Below are 24,701 nucleotides of genomic sequence, written 5' to 3' on the forward strand. Positions count from 1 at the left end.
ACCAAGTGGCTTGGGGTAGAAGACTTCAAGATAGACGATATCACGTACAGAGGGCCTATATCATGCACACATATATAATTTTATTACTTTCTTATCTGAATTAGCAGATGAGAAAACACAAAGAAAATAAAGATTTATTCAGGGACCATGGCCATAACCACTGCATTCCCCCCATCCTACTGAACAGTTAGAATAGGGTCAAGGATAAAGCTAAGGCAGAGTGAGCTCCTGCATATTAACAACAAAAAAAGACTGCATCATTATTCTTATTTCATTTCAGGGTGCTAGAAAGTGGCATCAGTAGCACATGAGACATTAAGACATTTTATTTATAAGCACGATTACTTTGGTTTTCCAAAGCCTTCTAAACTGTAGCAAAGTCTATGACTTCTGTACTCCCATTTCTGAGTACAATTTAAATAATTATTAATTACATGTAGATTCTGTTTAATTAGATGACAAAGATCAAGATTATGTCCAAGAATATCCTAAGAGCTGCACGTAGAACAACGTCAATTTTTAACTGGAATGTTGCCTATATTCTGAATTTGTTTTGTGAGACCAGGTGCTCTCTGCCATCCTAAGTTATTATATATGCACTTACAATGTTCTGAATAGCAAGAAAACATCCCTAAAGTCACCATTAATACTGTTTTGGCACTTATTGTTAATATATATTTGCCCTAAAGGAGGTCCATGCTTAAAACGCTCTTCTTAAACACATGCTGAATTGAACAATAACTTTTTCTTTATTTCTAGTTACAGCATTACAAAGCAGCTTAAAATTACGTTCAAAACTACTGTTCTTCTTCCCCTCCCTAAAACAACTTCTTCCTTAGAAATTTTTCACCTTGCTATGCTATATCTCAAGGTCATCCTAATTTACACCTCAGCCCCTGGCATCCCACCATTTGCCAAATCCTATCAATTCTCCCTCTCTGGTCTCTGTCATCTGCTTTCCTTTTGTGCCCAAACCTGGATTTTAGTCCCCCATTGTCCTTTACCTGGACTACTGCTGTCATAAATTCCTTTCCTCTCTTCCCCAGTCAAGTACACTTACAACACTATAGCTAGAAGACTACTTGTAAAACAAAAAATGATCATAGCACTCCTTATTTGAGTACTTTCAACAATCCTTTTGGCCTTCATAATCAAGGTCAAACTCTCTAAGTGTGACACACACGTACTTTTGCCATCTTTACCCTACTCATCTCTCCAAGCTTATCTCCCCAATTCTTCTCAATGCATGTTAAATTCAAGTGACTGCCAATTACAACCAAGACCTAAAATATACTGTGCTATCTCATGCCTTTGGGCTTTCTGTGTTCTCACACACTTTTCACCTATGTGAATGGAGGTGAAGTCCTTCCTTCTGCTGCTCCAAGATTGATATTTCTCTTCTATACTAATCCTCTAATTTGTGTATGTGTAGCATTCTATGGGTTGTGTGTATGTGCATGATTAATACACTGGGATGTCTGAAGATGGGGTTAATGTCTAGTAATCTTTCAATTTTAGGAAACTAGATGTCACCTAATTTTACTAGTGTTCAATAAACATTTGTTAAATCAGAATGCAATTCTACTATAATTTATCTTGGCACATCAGGAAATCTATGAGTGCAGAGAAAACATATGACTTAAATCTCCCTTGAAAAACTAAAACTTGAACCAGGGTTATGCCAAAGTATATCTGCATTTATCTGTAAATATATATGCAGGCAATACTTTTTCAGGGACAGCTTTTGATCTACATAGTAAAAGGCAAAAGGCATCAACTTACAATCTGTGAAATGCTTAAGTCTAGCCTGGTTGCCTAATATAGCATCCCTTCTTTCCAGGAGTAAAAGCAAAGCTGATATAAATAATACTTTGTATAAATACTCTACAATCAAGTATTCTACACATTCACTAGAGTGATTAAAATCTGGGAGATAGAAAAGGAAATCCAGAGAGGAGTAAGGCTGAAAACCACAAAGTTCAGTATACAGTAATTCAAGGATATTCAGTGATCAGGACCAGCAGTGGTACCGGGGGTGGGGGTGGGGGTGGGGGGGTCTATGTGCAGTTACTTCTGAGGCCATGCACTGTTACCATGTAAGAAATGAGGTCACAAGACAACCATTTTCTACATATTGCTTGTTTCAGAAGTGACCTCTCTTGAGATGACAGGGATGGTTTCCTCAAAGGGAAGTCAAGTCTTCCAGAGCTTGTCAACTCTACTTTGCGAATGGAGGGTATATGAACATGAAAAAGGGCTCTGAACATGGTTATGGTGTAGGGTATCTGAACAAGGTAGGGGGGAAAAAGGCAAAGCTTAACTACTAACATGACACAGTGCTCTAGTATGGAAGTAAAATCTGATTTATACAAGGTCCTTTTTTAGCCTCAGGTCAGAAAAGCCCAGAAAATTATACCCCTGCTTCCATCACCACATACTCTCTTGACCCCAAATCTGTTTCCAATTCTATCCTATAGATCCAGAATTTTGTTTACTACAAAAAGTTCCATACTTAAATGCTTGAAGGTTTTAGAAAAGGTAAAAAGAAGTAGAGAAAAAAATGCTACATGGGACCTTGTATGTTGAAAAGTTAGACCTAACACTTATTTAAAAAAATAAAAAAAGGAAAGGAAGAAAGGAGTGCAGAAAAAAAATTACAATACCAAAACCCAAATACAACTGTTAAAATGTTTTATTTCCTTTCGTCCAGCACAATACACTGGCTATGTAGTTTTGTGCCCTAATTTTGCCCTTTATATATACATATATATCTGAATATTTTATATGAATTGTATTTTCTGAAATAATTTTATTATCGTAATATTCATCCAATAAATGTACCAGCTAGTAAATTATTCATCCCATGGCTGGACATTTGGATCTTCCAATGTTCACTATTTAAAAAGATTCTTACTTCAAATATCTATGTGTATAGGCTTTTGCCATGTATATATATGTTTTTTTCTTTACGATGGATTCCCTCAAAAGTTGAAGGGGACATCAGCACTTCAAAGGAAGTTCATGACTGCCAAATTGCTTTTCAAAAAAACTGTACAACTTTATGAAGCCATCAGCAATTTATACATTTCCTTATATGCTTACTACACTGGTTATCCCTAAAAAAACAAAAAGATTACTATTAAGATTGAACAAGTTCTCTGTTTGGCAACCATTAAAGGACCTTTGTCTTTTAACAAGTATGTCAGTCGGAATGTGTAACAGGAATTTCCTTTATCAGCAAAAAAAACAGTCATTCAGTTTACAAAAAGAGGAGAAAAAGTGATTTGGAAGTATAAAAGTATAGTTAATTATCAGCATTTATGACAAATGCTTGCTATTTATTGTTCATTAGTCATGTGTACAACAACTGTATGTATCAAATTAATGCCACTGCGTATTTTATTATAAAGCAAAACTATGTACCTACTTGCAGTTTTGTAACTGACCATTTACTCACAAAAACTGAAAGACGCATGGTGGACATATCAGATGTTGACCTCTCCTCTCCATTTCTTCATGGTGAAAGGCACATTACTGATAGCCATTTAATCCAAACTCCTTCCAGCCTGCTGTTAAAATCTGTTTATAAATGGCACCAGCGGAGGATATGTAAGAAGGAATGTTTATCTAGCCCAGTTACCTTTATCTGAGTCAAGAGAAACTACACTATCATTTAACTGCTGATACTTTACTGGCCATTGGAGGTGTCAATACAAAAACCACTAAATGAAAAAGACAAATGAATGGGCTGTTGGGTATTACAGGTCAGAACCATAAAGTTATACATCAACATTCTAGCTACTTTGTGCCCACTACGATCATTATGATCATGTTTAGATTTCTAAATTAAGTGTGTGTTTGATGTGTGACCTTATAAACAAATATAATATTTTAAGTAAGCATCATGTAAGAAGTGGTGTAGTGAGAGGCCTATTTCCTGGGAGAAGCAATATCCCTTTGAAAAGAGCAGAAGAGTGAAGTGGGGTGCAGGAGAGACAAGATCTTTCATGAAGCAAATGCTTTAAGCCTACATATATCATCACCTTCTCATAAATGGAGACTATGTGGCAAGATGAATCTCAGTTCTAAAAACATGAGGATTTTTAAAAATAACAGTATTCAGAATCACAATCTAGAAAATTATTCAGTAACAAGGACATGTTGTTTCTGGATTTTCCAGTTAGTTTTCAATCACAAAATGCAACTGTTTCATAGTGTTCAACACAGGTTCATCCATGAGCTCCTAAACATGTAATAGATGACAATAAAATCTAGAACCAAGAATTCTAAACCAAATACACAATTTAAGCAAAATTTCATCTTACACACAATTTAAGCAAAATTTCATTTTATACAAAGCAACAAGAAAAACAGGTGCCACAAAGTTCCCAAATAATTGCCTGGAACAATTTCCTTAGAAAAAAATAAACAACTACAGGCGAGTCAAGTGACACAAAGCCGGAAGGAATGAGGGGAGGGGGAGAAAATTTAAAAGATCCAAACCAGCTTAGCTCTTCTAAAACTAACCCTGCATCAGTTTCTCTTATATACAACCAACTATAATATTAGTATTTATTCTACCTATCATTGCTGTTAAGTCAAAATGTCATCAGTGTAGCCTGATTTTCCCCTATAAATTCATAATATAAATAGAAGTTACCAATTTTATAAAGGGACTGGTGTTCATATTTTAGACATGTGGCTTAACATCATACTTCATCACCAGTACACCATATATAGTTTTGTAATGAATACACAAAGCACAACTAAGAACACATAGATAATTACATAGGACTTAATATGATAAATATCAGTCTACCATACAAGGTATTTAAAAAAAAATATCATTCTTGCTTCATGTTTACTGTAACATAAAATACCTTAAAACATAAAACTTAGAAGCATTTTTTTCTGAGAACATAAGCAATTTTAAGAGTTTTGATAAAATCACTGGACACTTTCATAAATTAATCCAGGTTATTATTTTACTGTCCCTTTTACTTGCTATATTTTCCTGCAGCGACATAAAACATCATCTATATTTCTCATCCACCGATTCTTCACACTATTTTTCACTTTAGTGTCTAATGGCTCAAAGCTCTGACTTAACTGGTGGTTGAATTCAAAGGCAGAAAAAGCAGAGTTTGTTCTGCCCCAATAACTTCTTTCTGTTACCGTCTAAAGTACTATATATAACAATATCCAAACGTGAGTGTATGTGCTACAGTCCCTGGGTCACTGCCTTTTCCACTTTACTAATAATCATATCTTATGCAAAATATTCTACAGATTTTCTCTTTGGATCTGCCAGTTTACCAACTGAAAACAAACAAAACAAGATCTATTCATTTCAAAGCTTCATAACAAGTTATCCTGCATTCTTGGTTACTTTATTTTCTTCTTTTTCCCTCCTGGCCCTTGTTGGATATAATTTTCTCAGCTGTTTCAAGCCAGAGAGGACTAGTGATGTTGCCTGGGAATAGAAAATTCCCACTCAAGAGAAAAGCTTAGAACTGGAGTGCAGCTGGGAATATCTCAATAAGCAGATGATCTAAAATCTAAGGCCTTGTTTAAATTCTCTGCCTAAGAAAGGACAACTAACTAAGCCCTGGAAGAAGAATAACTGGAGTTTCAAATCAAAATTGAAGACTCAATATCCTACTCTATTCCTTTCACCCCTCCCCCAAAAGTGACTACCAAAATTATCTTTTTATACCAAACTTTACCTGAATTAACATCACAATAACTTTAAGTTATAATTCCTAAAATTCACACTCCAACATTTTCAACCACCAAATGATTCAATCCCATGTTAACAATCTAAATTTTCTACCATCTCATGTCCCATCCAACCCAACTTTTTCCCTCTTCTAGTTTTTATTTTTTCCCTTTAATCCATCCTACATTTTCCCTTGTGACATTCCTTCTTTTTTAGGAGAACACCTCTTAATCTATCTAGAAAACTTGGGAGATCACTGACTAACAATATTTATAACAAATAACTTTCAATGATTTGTATTTACTAATCAGCTCCCAATTATTAAGATTCAGGTCAAAGATACACTTAATCAACTGGGATGAGACAAAAGCATTATGAAAAAATAAAGCAAATTTAGCTTTTGAAATGCTTACTGCAACTAGGACCAGTAACGTTAAGCTGAGGATTATGAATATACATTATCAAACTGATGGTATCTGAGAATTTATATGTTCCTACCAACCGTTTGCAATAATCTCACTTCATTACAAATTATAAAAATGATCTTTGAACAGTGAAAGCCAAGCCACTTGTTACAAATATTTGCCTGAGATGATTCCAACATATTTGAAAGAGTCAGAGAGTTAAACCATGCAGTAACACATAGCTTTAAAATGGCAGTCCAGACATTAAGGAAACATACAAAGTTCAACAGTTTGGACTGGTACAAATTTCAAATGCATAAAAGGTTATTTTGAGGATATTAAAATAATTTGAGGCCTATTTACTTTATGAATGTACTCACCTGACTCTTGCAAGTATCTATATACCAAGAAGTTGACCTCATCACTGCTTATACTCATCTTTATTCCCACTTAAACCATGAGGTCACAACACAGGATATAACCCTAAAAATAAAACAAAGTTAATTAAGTATTTTCTCAATAAAATAGTTTTAAACAAAATGTAAACAATGTAGTAAAAACCATTTGATTTTATTAAATAATGTAAAATGAAGGTTCGATATTGCCTAATAATAAATCCTAACAAATAAAGTTACTTCCAATAGTTAGTAGTATATTATACAACCAAAACATAGCTGGGTCTCTTTTTCTGCAACATATAGTAAAAAGGATTAAAAATTTACAAAAGGGCCTCCAATATCATATTTTAATAATATATCAAATAGCATAAAAAGTTGTTCCTCTTTTCTCCTTAACTGTAAAAAAGAGTGTATTTTAAGGATCAGAAAATTATTTATATAGGAAAAGACTGACTTCAGACTATGGGAGCAGGGACCAGTCATCCATGCTGGTTTTGTTTACAAAATTTAGTAGGATTTGAAGTCTCTATTTTCTCAACATCTAATCTGCAATGTTCAAGTTTCAAAAAGCTCTAGGTATGCATAAGGCAGAGAGGTTGGAGTACAGTTCTGAAAACTCAAATGATATTCTCAGAAGGAGGGAAAGAAGGAAACTGACATAGCTTAAATATATCCTAATTATATGTATCTGTTTTCATGTCACAGAAAGGATTTAAAGAAAACTTTTCTGTGCGGTGCCCAACAGTAAATATGTTAGGCTTTGCCAGTCATATAGTCCGCGTCACAACTGCTCATATGCAGCTGTAGTGCAAGAGCAGCAATGACACACGAATGACTGAGTGTGGCCATGTTCCAATAAAACAACTTATGAACACTAAAATTTGAATTTCATATGATATTCTTGTATCATAAAATATTTTTCTTTTGATTTCTTTTTCAGCACTCAAAAAATTAAAACCCTTTCTTGGTTTGTGGTCCTTACAAAAAAAAGGTCAGTGGGCTGAACATGGCCCACAGACCAGCTTCTCGGTTCCTTGTTTAAAAAAGGATACGCTGACATCTATTCAGTATAAGAAAGAAAGAAAGTGACGTCACTCGGTCATGTCTGACACTCTTTGCGACCCCATGGACTGTAGCCTACCAGGCTCCTCAGTCCATGGAATTTTCCAGGCAAGAGTACTGCAGTGGATTGCCATTTCCTTCTCCAGGGGATCTTCCCGACCCAGGGACTGAACCCAGGTCTCTGGCATTGCAGGCAGACGCTTTACTGACTACTTCACTAGAGAAGCCCATTCAGTATAAAGCGGTATCTAACCCCAGGCCTGTGCTGACTGTCCTGCCACATCGTGGATCTCTTATAATGCAGGGTTACAATATATTTAAACCTCTCAGATTAATAAGAACTGAGCAGGCTTCTTATACAACAGGAACTGCTAATGCTGTAGATATGGAAAACCTGGTGACTGAACAGTCATCAAGCTTATCTCAGAAACAAAGGAAGACAAACAAGGGCGTAGTAACAATCCCCCCAGTGAACACACACACAGGAAGCCCTAACCAAATTCAGTGGTCTGGGAATACATCTCAGAGGAACTGTCTTCAGTGTTCAGACCTGAAGGACAGACAGGAGAGTGAGAACATGAATTATCTGGGAGGAAGGCAAAGAACCGAAGCAATTCAGCGAGCAGTTAACAGTCACTGGAAGGGCTGGGTGAAGAAAAAGAAACAAAATGAAGTGAGGCTTGAGAGGAGCCTTGAAGGAATGAATCACTTGAGAGAAAACAGGGAAGAAAAAGCAGAAGAAAAAGCAGAAAACGCAGGGAAGCGGTATGATTTACATTTTAAAAAGACCATCCTGAATTCTAATATGAAAACTAGAAGGAAACTGGACTGAGGAGAGGGGGCCAAGTTAGGAAGGTGCTGGAGTCACCCAAGAGAAGCCGGAAACCTGGAGCACTGGAGTGAGGAGACTCTTACAATACTAGGGTTCCAAAGATACTCAGGAAGTGGTAGACTCAAGGGTGGGTGACTTGACACAGAGCTCAGGGAAAGAGAAGAATCAAAGGTTCCTTTTAGGACATCTGGATAGGCAGTACTTCATTTACTGAGATGAGAAACCATGGAAGAAAAGTAAATACCATCCTCAGGTGAAGAAGAAGCCACCTCCTCCCATTTAATTTCAAATAGTACAATTAATCGCCTGAATGTGATACACACACACACACACACACACACACACGCCACACTGAACAGGATGATACAGGTGAACACTCTTCTGACGACTGGCTCAGGACACCTCATCCAGATGCCCCGTGGCACACAGGAGGATTTGAGCTCTGGAGGAGATCCTGCTCAACTCTACCCCGACCCACAGAAATGGGTAACAATGTGCTTGGCACACACAGTAGGTATAACACAAGAATCAATTCTGAAAGCCTGGTGACTGAATGATTTAAAAAATAAAACCACCACACCTATTATATGATTCCATATAATACCCATTATATGGCATTAAGTCACAACTTGACCAACCTTGGATATCTGACTGTCAGGGAAACACTGAGTCACTGCTTGATGAAGAGGATCTCCCAAAATGAGTTCAGTCAGGTGGAATCCTAGTGAAACAACTAATGAAGAAAATTCTTTTCCTCTAAAATATCATTCAGTCTAATATTCAAATAATGAATAATGCAACTGAAGTACCTAAGATGTACGAATTTTTTAAAATGCCTGATTCTGATACACAAAGGTCACCAAAATGTCTCAAATTAAAGCAGTTATCAGTAGTGCTTCTGTATCATCTAATGTATCTTGGGGCAAAGAAAAACAGAAGTCAAAACGATATAAATTACTGTCTGTAAAAACTCCCATAATAAATACATGTTGGTGGCATACTTTTTTAAAAGTCAACAAGAAATAACAAACATGAAGAGCAGGAGAGTTCTTATCTGTTCAAATTGCTGTGAATGGGTTTATTATATTGATCATAGTACTGTATTAGTTTCTGTAATCAAAAGTAAATTGTTTAAGAGAAAGGGGTAAACTGTTCAAATTTTAAAAGGGTTACTCTAGCTTTAGTTCTACTTCAGCTAGCTCATGCTTTCAGAGAGAAAGATCATTGTTTTCACTTATACCAAACACACCACTAGGGCAGACAAAGCACTGTGCTAAGAGCTAAGGCAGGAGAAGGGGATGACAGAGGATGAGATGGTTGGATGGCATCACTGACTCAATGGACATGTTTGAGCAAGCTCCGGGAGCTGGTGAAGGATGGGGAAGCCTGGAGTGCTACAGTCCAAGGGGTCGCAGAGTCAGCACATGACTGAGCAACTGAACAGCAACCAAGAGCTAGGAATAGACACATGAAATAAAGTTGTCCCAAGCCTTGCAGAATTGATAGTTTTTCAGTTAAGAGAAACGTACAAACAAATGTGGCCTTAAAAAAAAAAAAACATAGTAAAGTTAATGCAACTCTGTATTAAAAGAGTCAGTCATAGTAGCAATAAAACTACATAGGCTCTTTATTTAAAGACCTGAGTTTATCCTCTTATAAAGACACTCAATTCTAAAATAAGGTTCAGTATGAAATTAGTCTGTTTAAATCCTAACACCAAAGGACACCTGAAAAGAACAGGCAATATTAGACGTTAAAAACAAACAAGACAACGTTAAGACGTTTCCTGATTGAAAGCTTCAGTTTTCACTTTCAAAATACCTAAAAAACCTGGATGCCAGAGAACAAAAATTAGAGAAAACACCACCACTTCCGTAGTGGACTCACTGCAGCTTTACAGAACAGGTCTATTTTGATTTGTTTGTTTACACATCTATGATGTAGTCTTCACCTGCCCCAAGTGAAGACCAGATACGCAGGGACTAGCCACAACCGATCTTCAGAAGGCACACAAAAACCTCCCTGCCATACCTCTTCCACTGTGGTATCTTTCACAACATCTATCTTTAAACAAGGTCACAAGATAACAGTAAGACATTCATCCAATCTACCCTGTACCCAACAGGTATGGGCCTCAATATCGTGTCTGGTAGAGGTTACCGTGTATAAAAGAAGTTCCGCCTCAAGGAGCTGATAGACTATTAAACAAGACATCCAAAAAAAGCACTTCCTAAAATCACAAAACACTTACTTGTATATTCTGCCTGATCATACTTATTCAGCCCTAAAAAGTAAACGACCTAGCTCTAAAAACATATATATATTAAATATCTCTGTACTTTCTTAACTCTCAGAAACAGCTTGTAAAATCATAAAAGCTTTTATTCAAACCTCCATCAGTTATGGACAATGAATTACTTAATTCAAACCCATAGCTATATTAAAGCAGCCAGAGTAAAAACAAAAACTACAATCTTAACATTTAGCTGAGTGTTTATAAACTACACTAAATCCTCTAAAGTTTAGAATGAAATATTTTACTTCAAGGTTTCACAGACAAAAATCTAGCAAATATTACAAAAACAGGACTGTTGATGTAAGTCAGGTATAATTGCTTCAACCTAATATACATGGTATTTTCAGCATCACAAAACTGAGTTCAGCATTCACACACTGGATAACAACTGCTCCAAATATTTAACCATCTCCTCATTTGTTCTTCCACACATCTGGTACCACATTTCTGCCTTTGGCCTCAAACAGAACAGACATCATATTCTTTTCTGATACCATATCTACAGCATATCAGAGTCCAACTATGATCCTAAATCACACTAACTTAAATCTACAAGATTGAAAAAATAATGAAAGTTATGGACAAAGAAAAAAAAATTAAAAGCTTTTCTGAAATCTCCTACTTACAGCACATTAATATTTAGAGGTCTGAAACTTCTTGCAGGCTCTAAATTCAAATGCACGATCAAAATGTCCTCATCTTAGAAAAATAATTTAGTCCAAAATGTAGTGGTGGGACTTTCTTGGAGGTCCAGTGGCTAAGACTGCACTCCTGATGCAAGGGATCGGTTTAATTCCTGGTTGGGGAACTAGAGCACATATGCCACAACTAAATATCCCACAACAAAGATCGAGTGCCACAGCCAAACAAGCAAATAAAAATAGATATTAGGATAAAAAAATCAAAAACCAAAATGTACAGTGGTGGCATATTATCCCATGGCAGACATATTAGTTTCATTTTTGCTTTGCTCAACATTTATATGATTTTAAATTATTCTAAGACTCCTATAACAATATTTATGCTTCAGGTTGTTTCTTCTTCCATTTCTTTTGGTAGCTATGCCTTTATGAATAGTCCTCAAGATTAGGAAAAGTCCCTAAAAGTAAATTACTGGACCAAAGGGAAAAGATAAATAGCTATTTCGATTCTTAGTGAATGCCAACAAATTAGATCCACTCAAAAGATTGAACCAATGCAAGATCCCTCCAGCTGAAACATTAGGAAAATATTCAACATAACCAATAATAAACAACAGCAACAAAAACATGCTGGCCAGCCATAACATTAGAAACATTTTAAAATAATACTCAACATTATGGAGATTGTGACAAAACAGAAACTGTATCTTTACACATAGTATCTACAAATACTGGTCATAGCTATTCAATAGTTGAAAAAAGAGCAACAATATTAAAAGCTGCTACAAGAACTCTGATGTTAAAATAACAACTGACAAATAACTGTCAAACAGTGTGACCTTGGACACCTTCAGGATACCCTTCCAAATAAATGTTAACACAGAGGGGACCAAGTGACTGATATGCTGGGAATCCATCTAGCGGAAAGTAAGATTCAGGCTTCTTTGGAACTCAGCAGCTGAGACATGGAGCGATCTTAATTAGCAAGATGAAAACTGTGGCTTGCCTCTTGTAGAATCCACAGCCACTGTCTAAGAAAAGACAACACAACAACTGCTTTCCATTTAGAGAATTATTCCATTCTCAGCCCTGTGGTTTAAATGGGACAGACATCCTGATCCAAAGGAAGGTACTTAATTTGTTTAAGCCAACCAGCAAATCATATCTTTGGTTTAGGGGTGATGCCTCTCCTCCACAGACACACACCATATCCCATGTGTCTTAACTCAACCCCTCCTAGTAAGTGAAACGCTAGTACAAGACATGTTGATTTCTATAAAGTCAACCTCCTTTCAGAGAGGAGTGGGCAGGCAACAAGGGAACTATGTGAAGCTTGGGATGAATGTGTATCACTGAGGTCAGAATAGAAATATCAGAGGCAGAGAAGGGGGGCAATGAAGAAACAAGAGAAACTGTGTCCTTGATGACATTAAATGTCTTTCAATTAGATCAAGTACTATCTGAAGCTAATTTACCACTGTATTTTGGTTAAAGAAGTCAAAAATGAATTTTATTGTCTAGTCTAGAAGATTTGTCAGTTGCAACTGAAGGAGGGCAGACAACCAAGAAATGTTTTAAACCAAGAAAGTGCCTGATGTTAGTGACAGACTATATTTGGAGAAATAAGCGGGAGGTGGGGGTGGGGGGTGTGGAGGGAAGGTGGGTGTCTAAAACCCCAATTGTTTCCACGTTGGAAAGAGGACAGACTTACCCTACAGAAATGGGCTGCCTAGAAAGCACAGCCCTCTGGTGAGTCCCACTTCGTATGTGTTAAACTAGAGGTAAAACAGAAGACATCCCAGCAGAAATGCTCCAGAATATAGTATTACAATTTGCTGTTCATGGAAAGTGGTACCTCTGGTTCTGCTCCCTTCATGCAGGAAGGTCACATTTTCAGCTCCTTATATCAATCACTCTGGGGTGATAAACCAATCCAAACAAACGCTGACTACGTGCATTTGTGAGGGTGAGGTAACGACAAGTGAAAAGTAAATGCAACAATGGCCCTGCTACAGCCTCTAGGGGAAAAACGCACTAAAGCACTGTTTTTCTGACATTAATTTTATTCACTCAGTTAAAGGAGAATGAGCACTTCCAATGTGTAAGGCACTATGACAGATGCTGGAGCCATGGCTAAACAATGTAAACCATGGCCAGATCGTATGACTTTACAAGTTGCTGGGAAGAAAAAGAACAATTCCAACAATAAATTTTAATATACAGATCTATATATTTAGAAATGTCATTCAAATACTACACCTTCTTCAGAGAAGAAAAAAAAAAGTATAGAATGTATAATGTAAAAGAATGTAATAACTATAAAAATAAACCAAATTCTTAGCACCAGGAGGTTCTAGGAAATTGCTAATTCCAAGGCATGACATATGTTGCCAATGACCCATGGACACCACAGAGTATCACTACGCAGCTTACCTGGACCTTGATATCAGTGGCAGTCCTAAATAGTCAGTCAGCCACTGCAGTCACAAGCAGACGGATTGTAATATTTTGCTATATAAATAACAGCTTCTAAACTCATAAAGAACCATGCATCAAAACTTGTTGGGTATAAGTTCTCAATCTGTCTGTGGAGTAAAGTAACAGTTCATCCACTGCCACGCTACCTCAATGGCAAACTGTCTTGTTAAAACCATGACATGCTGCAAAAAATACCAAACTATGACAACTAACAACACAAAGTGTGTGGAGGGGAAATGAAATAGAGTGAGGAGAGAAATTAAAATAGTTTACCCATTAGTGAAGTCATTGGTGCCTCTAGAATTTATGTTGAAGCCGAACCTGCAGTATTTTAGAAAGTGACTTTATTTGAAGATGGGATCTTTAAAGAGGTGATTACATTAAAGTGAAGTCACTAGGGTGAATCTTTCATAATGTGAATATAACCCAACATGACGAGTGTCCTTTTACAAGGAGGAAGAGACACCAGGAATGCATGTGCACAGAGGAAGACCATGTGAAGAGGCAAGAAGGCAACCACCTGCAAGTCAAGGAGAGGCCTCGGGAGAAACCAAACCTGCCAGCACTTTCACCCTGGACTTTTCCAGAACTGTGAGGAAATAAACTTCTGTTGTTTTACAAGCCACTCAGTCTGCGGTATTTTGTTATGACAGCCCTAGCAAACAGATACACTCCCAACATCACAAATTCTGTAAAACTCTGATCATTCACTGGAGACTTTAAAAATTATTGATGTTCATGATTGCCAGGGTCTATTTTTTCAAAAATTTGCCTCTTTTTTTAGGAACCTATCCTGTCCTGTAACTGCCAGAGACAGTTACACGTCCTGTAATTTGTCAAAGTTGATGACATTAACAGGATACATTAGCACTTCATAATCTTCTGCCCCATAATGCCCCTTTGTTCTCCCTACTCTCCAAGAAACACTCTCACAAACAGCATACACACACACACACACACACACACAAAATGCATTACTCTTCATTTCCCACTTCTTTAAAAATAATTAAAATCCTACTAAGGTAATAACACATTTGTGTACATAAAATATGGTAAAATGAAGAGGTGTACTTAAGACTTAGCTCTGAAGTCTTTGACAAATAGCTTAAAATGTGTATAAACTTTTACGATGCTAAATCTTAAAAGATTTCACAAAATTATATTAGACTAAATGAAATCATATTTACAAAACTTACTCTTGTAAAACTGTGAAATGCATCAAATCAGAATTCAAAGAGATAATCTCAAGAAAAAACATTAAGCTCTAATTGCAATGTGTATCTCAGCTTATTTTGCTGCTGCTAAGTCGCTTCAGTCGTGTCCGACTCTTGTGCGACCCCATCGACGGCAGCCCACCAGGCTCCCCCGTCCCCGGGATTATCAAGGCAAGAATACTGGAGTGGGTTGCCATTACCTTCTCCAATGCATGAAAGTGAAAAGTGAAAATGAAGTCGCTCAGTCGTGTCCGACTCCTAGCGACCCCACATACTGCAGCCTACCAGGCTCCTCCGTCCATGGGATTTTTCCAGGCAAGAGTACTGGAGTGGGGTGCCATTGCCGTCTCCACAGCTTATTTTAGTACTAACCAAACTTAAAATATAAAACCCTGTACAATAAAACCAAAATATTTGGCTGATTTCTTAAATATTAATGACAAACAACAGCATATGTTCTTTTTATAGAGCTTTAGCCCTGGACTACAATCACGGTTTATTTGTCCAACATTTTAAGGACGTCTTTTCATGTATGCCTATAATACTAAGTCCAAAGAAAAGCAAAGAATTTTCTTAAAACAAACATTCTACTACTCTTGACAGTAAGATAAATGCTAAATTTAAACTATATTTTTAAGATACAATCTCATGAGATAATTTTTATTCACACTATTAAAAAGAAAATATCCTCTTAAGCTAATTAGTTCTGTATCTCATTTTCATGTAAGCATTTTAAGGGTATCTTTAATAATCTGAATATAATGTTCTAGCGAAAAGTTTATAGTATCCACTCCCACCCGCCTGCCCAAGAGAAACAAACACAATTTAAAAAAATAGGCAAACAAGATAGTTTTTGAAGGGAAATTAGCATGTACTGGCATTGACTTTTACCTTCCAATTACGGCACATGAGCATCTTTCATATAATTTTCCTAAGGATGTGCCTAGCAATATGTGTATTTTACAGAAAGGCTTTTTTTTTCCTAAACAAATTGAAGGTTTGTGACAGCCCTGCACTGTCAAATGATGGTTAATATTTATTATCACTAAAAGTATTATTTAAATTAAGGTATGTTATTTTTGGAGAAGGCAATGGCACCCCACTCCAGTACTCTTGCCTGGAGAGTCCCATGGACGGAGGAGCCTGGTGGGCTGCAGTCCATGGGGTCGCGAAGAGTCAGACACGACTGAGCAACTTCACTTTCACTTTTCCCTTTCATGCCCTGGAGAAGGAAATGGCAACCCACTCCAGTGTTCTTGCCTGGAGAATCCCAGGGACGGCGGAGCCTGGTGGGCTGCCGTCTATGGGGTCGCACAGAGTCGGACACGACTGAAGAGACTTAGCAGCAGCAGCAGCAGCATGTTATTTTTAAGACATAATGCTCTTATTACAGACACTATTTTTACACTACTGTGTAAGCATAACTTTTATATGCACTAGGAAACCAAAAAAATTCGTATGACTCCTTTTATTGTGATGGTCTGGAACCAAAACTGCAATCTCTCTGAAGAATGTCTGTAACTATAGGTAATTTTTATGTTTTTTTTTTCCTTTTGGCTGTTGTTGCTTTGTTTTGTTATTATATTTATGGTCTACAAAGCTGATGAATCTTAAGAATTTAAAGCATAACTTAGAAGGGATACGGAGAAGGCAATGGCACCCCACTCCAGTACTCTTGCCTGGAAAATCCCATGGACAGAGGAGCCTGGTAGGCTGCCGTCCATGGGGTCGCTAAGAGTCAGACACGACTGAGCGACTTCACTTTCACTTTTCCCATTCATGCCCTGGAGAAGGAAATGGCAACCCACTCCAGTATTCTTGCCTGGAGAATCCCGGGGACGGCGGAGCCCGGTGGGCTGCCGTCTATGGGGTCGCACAGAGTCGGACACGACTGAAGTGACTTAGCAGCAGCAGCAGTAGAAGGGATAAACTTGTAAACTACTTTTCTTGTCCTTGCCTTTTCCACTGGAATCCAGAGCTCTCATGTAAATTAAAAATAACATGAAAGAGAAGTCAGATCTCAGGCATCCTGTATGATTTTGGACAATATGACTCTTCCGGGCCTCTGTTCCTTCATTGAGAAAATGAGGGAAGCGGATAGTCTCTCTTCCTGCTAAACCTCAATGATTTGAGTATTTCAGCACAGAATATTACATAAAAATCCTGCAGGCTCACAGGACCAGATGACATAGTGGTTTTTAATAAATCATTTTATAACAGGCTTATGAGTGCATTACGAGGTTTTTAAAACTGTCAGACCTCAGGTGGACATCTCCAGGAATCAGGAAAAGGGAAAATTAAAGAGTCTACCTTATCAAGAAATGTTTGAGTACTTACTACACATAGTGCTTATTAGGCAAATGGTAACCATTTTTTCATCAGAAACTGAGACTTCTAACGTCTGTCATTTGTTTCAACTTGATCTATACCAGGAGTGTTTACAAACTCTGGCCTGTATGTAAATCCCAACCCATTACCCAATTTTGTTTAACCCACAATACCTACTGGTTCTCACAAAACAATGAACTGTTTGTAGTTGATTTGATGATAGGGAACACTAACTTTGAATCCCAATTAAGCAATTTTAAGAGTCTCCGCAAAGCTCTCTAGGCTGAGTAAACTAGCAACTAGTATGTATTATGTGATGAGTCAACTTTGATTTACTTGTGGACTTCAACTTCCCAAACATAAAAAAGTGGCTGTTTAATATGAATCAAGGATGGACTCAATAAGCATGTGTTAAATGACTGAACAAACATAGTCAAGGTACACTGACAGGGGAATGAGGAAAGATAAGAAATTAAAACACTAAGTTAACAGAAGACAGATCATAGTTGTGTTTTGTCTTTTTCAACTACTGAGCAGTAACTGGTCATTCCAGTCAGTCTCTGAAGGAAGTCTGGAAATTAAAGTAAGGTAAGAAAATAAAAATTAAGAACCTAGTTCCCTCCCACTAGCAAGAAAAACTGAGTTTGTTTGAATGGGAACCAACATCAGAAAGATAAAAGCAGTTTCTTCAAAACCTTACTATTCTGATTTTGGAACAGAAATGTTATAAGGACCCATAAGACTGGAATGCAACTAAAACTGAAACTAGTTACCTAAATGAATGCAAACTTGGCTTAAAACTGAGATATCACAGGCAAAATAAAGAGAATAAGGTACCAGGTATAACAAACTCATTGAGTTATTTAAACAAATACTACCTGCTGCTGCTCCTAAGTCGCCTCAGTTGTGTCCAACTCTGTGCGACCCCATAGACGGCAGCCCACCAGGCTCCCCCGTCCCTGGGATTCTCCAGGCAAGAACACTGGAGTGGGTTGCCATTTCCTTCTCCAATGCATCAAAGTGAAAAGTGAAAGTGAAGTCACTCAGTTGTGTCCAACCCTTCACGACCCCATGGACTGCAGCCCATCAGGCTCCTCCATCCATGGGATTTTCCAGGCAAAAGTACTGGAGTGGGGTGCCACTGCCTTCTCTGAAATACTACCTATAACAGTATTTATGAAACAATTTATTGGATAAGAAATATCCTTTAATTCCTCAAAAAAAAAAAAAAAAAAAAAAGACTAAGTCGGTAAAACCAAGACAGCTAAGCCCTAAGTGAATCAAAGCAAGTGTCCACAGATTGGTTATACTCAGTAAATTCTTTGGAAGAACAGTAGTAAAAATGTGAAGAAGACTGTTCTGGTAGCAGAGATGTATGACTGATACAGATCAAGAGTCCAAGTAGAGGGGAAAAAATGTAAAGAAGTTAGCATTGATTTCAGTGGGCAATACGTGCTTGTTCAAATTCAGTGAAGATGACTTTAAAACCAGGTTTAAAACTCAGACAGCAAACTGATAACCCTCAACACACACACATATTACATAGGTATTAGTAAATCTTGAAGACAAAGGCAAAAGAAAATGGAGTGGATATTGCTGATACGTATGAATTGAGGCAGGCTTTCCAGTTTTATTGAAAAAGGAGTAAGAACAGATTACATCATGAAAATCTCATAGGTCAATTTCACACGTCAAGAGAAAATGGACAGTAGTACAAGCCTGTAAGAGTTTCTGTTTAAAAAACAGACAATATAACACCATGTAGAAACAAATCAAGAACATCATTCCATAATCAAACTTTGTCTATCCTTTAGAAGTACTCTTACCTGGTCAGGTTATGTAGACTTTCTAATGGCAAACATAGACTTTTAATAGTCTCTTATTAGAAGATACTTCTTTCTATTTTATAGTACATGTACTTCCTTGCTAACACTATTCAAAGTGCTCAAAACCAAAAACAAGATGCATTATCTTTGTCATACCCACGACAAAGCTCAATTATTTTATTTAGTATAAAAATTAGGTGTCAAAGTGAGGTCTACAGACCCCACGGTTGATCTTTAAGGGGTCCTAGAGATCAAAATCATTCCTTTTAGTATTATAAGATACTGTTATAAAATAACATGCCTTTTCTGCTAAATTGATATTTATACTACTATTACAAACCAATAGTTGGTAAAATGGCTCACATCTTAGTAAAAATCAAGGTACTAACACTTCATTGCATTAGTAGTCATCATACTATTCACTGTTGTTGTTTAGGTGCTAAGTCCTATCTGACTCTTTTGCGACCCCATGGACTATAGCCCGCCAGGATCCTGTCCATGGGAATTTCCAGGCAAGAATACTGGAGTGGGTTGCCATTTCCTTTTCCAGGGGATCTTCCCAACCCAGGGATCAAAACCACATCTCCTGCTTCTAAGGAGGCATGCTCAGTCACTCAGTCGTGTCTGACTCTCTGCAACCCATGAACTGCAGCCTGCCAAGCTCCTGGATTGAACATGCATTTCTTGCATCTCTTGCATTTCCTGAACTGGCAGGCGGATTCTTTACCACTGAGCCACCTGGGAAGCCCCCATACTATTCACTACTATACACTTAAAAAAAAAAAAAAACACCTCACAGAAAAAAATCTTCACTGAAGAGGCTCCTTGATGAAGCAAGAAAAATAATTTTATTAAAATTTTAACCTCAAAATACACCTTTGCAATATCCTCTGTAACAAAAAACACACAAAGTACTTCTGCTGCATACTGAAACGATAGTTGTCTCAAAAAGCACTATGAAAATGTCTGAATTACAAGCTGAACTAGTTACTTTTTTCACAGAATACCGTTTTTACTTCAAACAACTGACAAAGTATGGTTTTTCAGACTGAGAATTTGGCAGACATTTTCTTGCAAACAAACAAAGTGAAACTGTCACTTTTAAGAAAACAACTAACAATATTTGTTGGCAAGAATAAAACTTAAGCTTTTAAGAGATAATTAGGATTTGGAAAATCTATCAGCCACCATGAGCTTCCCAATACTACTCCAGAACTTCTGTGATGAGATCAGTGGAGGTGTTAATGACTAGTTTTTTATATTGTACAATGAACATTTGGAAGATCTGCATAACTTAGTGAACAAATATTTTCCCAATGACTAGCATAAAATTATGCATGAGAAAACAATCTATTTGAAGTTCAAGAGAAACTAATGGATTTTAATATGACAGAATACAAAAGTTCACTGACACAACTTCAGATCTTGCAGTGCAACTAACCCTGAAGAAACTACCCAGTTGCTGAGATGTGGAATATTATCAAAGGAGAATATCCAAATTTATTTGAAAAATGAGTCTTATTTTGATTTTAAAAATTTACAACTCTTTAAAAGGCCATATTTTTTCCTAAATTCCAACTGTAACAATGTATCTCAACGTGTGAATGCAGAATGTGAGAATCCAGCTGTCTTCCACTAAGCCAGACATTAACAGAAAGACTTTCAAACATTTAAAACAATGCATGGAAAATGTTTGTCTTGGAAATTATTTTTCATAAGACATACTATGTGTGTTAATATGTTATAGATGGGTTTGTTATTGTTACATTAAGATGCATTAGTACTATAATATTTCACAGTTTTAATTTCTGATGCAGCATATATTGATAGCTATAGCCCATTTGAAAAAAAAATTTATGGAGTCATTAATAAATTAAGAATGTAATGAGATACTAAGTCTACAATGCTTGAGACCTCCAAGTATAAAAATTTATTCCCTTATGGCAATATTGGTGCTAATCGTCTTTGGAAAAATTCAAGCGTTTCCCTGGGGATATAGACCTCTTAAGCCACAATATTGTTCATATTGAAACATGACGTACATCAGATCAGTTTGATCTGTTATGTTCATATTACAATTACATTAGGTAGCCAGTAAATTTATACCTAGTCAACAAAAAAGGGTACTCAACAGCTGTAAACATCTTCATGCAAAAGTTCTAGTTTTGATATAACATGAAATCTACAAACAAAAATATGAGGGGGTGAAAATTACACATTTCCTGAGACTATACCTCTAAATGAACTTCTTTCCAGACACAGACACTTGATTGAATGATTTTACTGAAATTCAGTTTGTCCCTCATTCAACATTTACTGAGTGCTAATATAAGCCTGGCACTGTTCTAGGTATTGACTGCAGTAACAGTACAAAAATCTATTAATACAAAGAATTACATTGGACAGAACAGTCTTCACAGACAAATTACAGGTCGCGTCCCAATTTTTACCAAATTCTTTCATGAAAAGCTGTACAAAAGGTGCGGAGGCTGTGGTAAAGGAGTGCTGCCACCATGACACGTTTCCTCCCCTAAAGGTGTGGACTCCCACCGTCCTCCATGTCTGTCCAACCTCGTAATTTACGTTATGAGAAATGTCTTCCCCACCAACTGAAACAGGAAGCTAGCCTCTGTCTCTCAGTCTTTATTTAACAAAATGCTAATAAATAACAATGGCTTGATGTCCTGCTTTCCAAGAACTTATATGCATAAATACACTGCCTTAACTCAGAATTTCTCAAACTTGAGTAGTTATCAAGTACCTTCTATAAGGAAACAAAGTAACACACTAGTCCCAAGAGTCCGCTTTTACTGTATTACCAAAATATAAATAAAAACACTATGCATAGTCCTTAACTGATAGCACTTCCAAGTAAAAGTTGAAAAAAAAGATTACCTATCAATACCAAGGTACTATATGTACCGTGTCTATTACAGGATTAAAATAAATAGTCTTAAAAGTGGCCACCCAGATAATCTAAACTACGTTGTGTATGCCTATTTTAAGACTATCACATGGACAAAAATTTTTCAAATTTCTTATGGAAAAATTACTAACCCAGAATATATTTACAGATGGTGGACTTTACACACTTTGTCCTCTAGCAATTGCAAAAAGTGATATAAAGTGGGAGAGAGACCTGAGGACAAGAAGAAATGTTTGAGAAGGTGGCTGCTCTCAGGCCTTCAATTTATTATTCCTAATATAATCTTGTAAGAAATGGTCGATAATGATATGACTAATTATACTACTTGTATGATTAATAAAATGCAAATCTATTTCAATACAAATGTAAATTTGTTTTTCATTTACTGGCAACTTATGTAACATATAATTCAACCTTCAAAAACACATATGCATGTATGTCTCAGAAACTTTTAAAAATCTATTTGGTGTTTTAATACAAATAGACATCTTACACATCATAAATAATAGACTTTGTAAATAACTATAAATAATATAAATCTTAGACTTTATAAATAATTCATCATATATAAAGATGAATATAATCACATGTCTAACGAGCTGGCAAGAACAGAACAGAACACCACATTAAAAAAGAAAAATAGGCCAAGACACAAATGAACTTGGGGGAGGTGTAGTGTATCACCTAGAGGTTAATAAAGGAGTAGTGTATTACCTGCTGCTAAGTCGCTTCAGTTGTGTCCAACTCTGTGCAACCCCACAGACGACAGCTCACCAGGCTCCGCCGTCCCTAGGATTCTCCAGGCAAGAATACTGGAGTGGGTTGCCATTTCCTTCTCCAGTGCATGAAAGGGAAAAGTGAAAGTGAAGTCGCTCAGTCGTGTCCGACTCTTAGCGACCCCATGGACTGTAGCCTACCAGGCTCCTCCGTCCATGAGATTTTCCAGGCAAGAGGACTGGAGTGGGGTGCCATTGCCTTCTCCGAGTGTATTACCTAGAGGCTAATAAAAACTAAATGAACACAAAACTATATGTTCAGGGCGAGCTGGGAGAATGTCTGACTAAGGTAGAAGATTTAGCTCCACAGTCTTTCAAAATCTGCTATACATTATGTCATCTGGGGAACCCTGAAAAAGCTTGCTGTCTATGTAGCATCCTATACTAATTAAACCAGAATCTCTGGAGGTGGGAGCCAGACAGCAGTCTTTATGAAAGATTTCCAGGTGAATACAATATACAGAAAAGTTTGGGAAGCCGTTGTTCACTCTACTGAAAGCAATCTGATAATCTGTGTAAAATGTGATGACTGAAAAGCAGCTCTTCAGATCACAGAGAAAGCACTTTTAAAATCCATGTGTTCTTCTGTATCAGTTTCCTAGGGCGCCTATAACAAGGTGCCACAAACTGAGTAGCTAAAAACAACACAAATTTATTTATTGTCTTAGTTATGGAGGCTGAAAGTCTGAAATCACTTTTTTGGCAGGGTCATGTACTCTGCAACGGTTCTACAGGAAGATCTTCCCTTGCCTCTTCCAGTTTTGGGTAGTGGCCCCAGGCATTTCTTGACTTGTGGCAATCTAATTCTTGTCTCCATCTTCATTCACATGGCCATCTTCCCACTGTGTCCATGTCTTCACATACCACATACCGTTCTCTTATGTCCATGAATCTGTATTTAAATTTCCCACTTTAAAAGGACATCTGTCACAGTGGGAAAATGACTCACCCTAAAGACCTCATCTTAATTACATCTGCAAGAACTTTATTTCCAAGTAAGATCACATTCACCACTATCAAGCGTTACAACTTCCACACATCTTTGAAGGGACATAATTCAACCCACAATACCTAACTTTCAAAACTCCCCTAACAAATCAACCGTAAAATTTAGCGGTGAGTGGTTTAATGCAGAACTCTAGCTTAGACAGAACTAACTCAACTATGTGGCAGCTTTTCAGAGCTTAAAAGGACAACAAATCTGAAGGTACTTTAAACAAGAGCATCCATCTCCTCCATCTCTTCAGCAGTAAGACTACTCTATTATTAAACAATAAAAGTTAAAAGAATCAAGTGCCCTCAAGCTAGTTTCTTCTAGCCCTGACTGCAGAACTTCTATTTTAAGAAACACCTTTAGCAAAGTCCAAAATTCTCTACCCCAACAATAAAGTCCCTTCTGATATATCAACCTAAAGGTAGAGCTTATATTTCTTCCTGTGCCCTTACAATGAAGCCAAACTAGACAGCACTGTCAATCCATGGCACTGTACTAGTTTCCTAGGCCTGCCGTAACTAGGTACCACATGCAAGGTGGATTACAGCAGAAATTTACTGCCTTACAGTTTTGGAAGCCAGAAGTCCAAGCATCAAGGTGTTGGCAGGGCAATGCTCCTTCTGAAGGTGCTAAGGAAGGCTCTTTCCTAGCTTCCTTGGCTCCTGGATGCATTACTCAAGCCACCTTGCCATATCTCCATGTGGCTCTTCACACTGTTCTTCTTCTGTCTGTGTTCAAACTTCCTATTTTTATACGGACATTCCCAGGTGGTGTGGTGGTAAAAAAAAATTCACCTGCCAATGCAGG

General features: G+C 37.1%; 1 protein-coding gene across 18 annotated transcripts in view; it reads right to left on the bottom strand.

Moving 5' to 3' along the window:
* TBL1XR1 (TBL1X/Y related 1) overlaps positions 1–24,701 on the bottom strand; it is a 171,208-nt gene that overhangs the window by 32,371 nt on the left and 114,136 nt on the right. For 12 of the 18 annotated variants that reach the window (XM_081533931.1, XM_081533953.1, XM_081533964.1 and 9 more), the window contains one exon: positions 6,504–6,606. The exons of 2 other annotated variants lie outside the window; for them this stretch is intronic. In XM_081533931.1, the coding sequence (XP_081390057.1) occupies positions 6,504–6,561 (58 nt within the window). In that variant the 5' untranslated portion in view covers positions 6,562–6,606. Of the gene's footprint in view, positions 1–3,446; positions 3,580–6,503; positions 6,607–24,701 lie in introns of all 18 variants that reach the window. 4 more of the 18 variants (XM_081534060.1, XM_081534072.1, XM_081534039.1 and 1 more) reach the window with 2 other exon arrangements.

This window comes from Giraffa tippelskirchi, chromosome 2 (assembly GCF_054371585.1).
Source record: "Giraffa tippelskirchi isolate mGirTip1 chromosome 2, T2T-mGirTip1v1.2.pri, whole genome shotgun sequence".
Classification (NCBI taxonomy): Eukaryota; Metazoa; Chordata; class Mammalia; order Artiodactyla; family Giraffidae; genus Giraffa; species Giraffa tippelskirchi.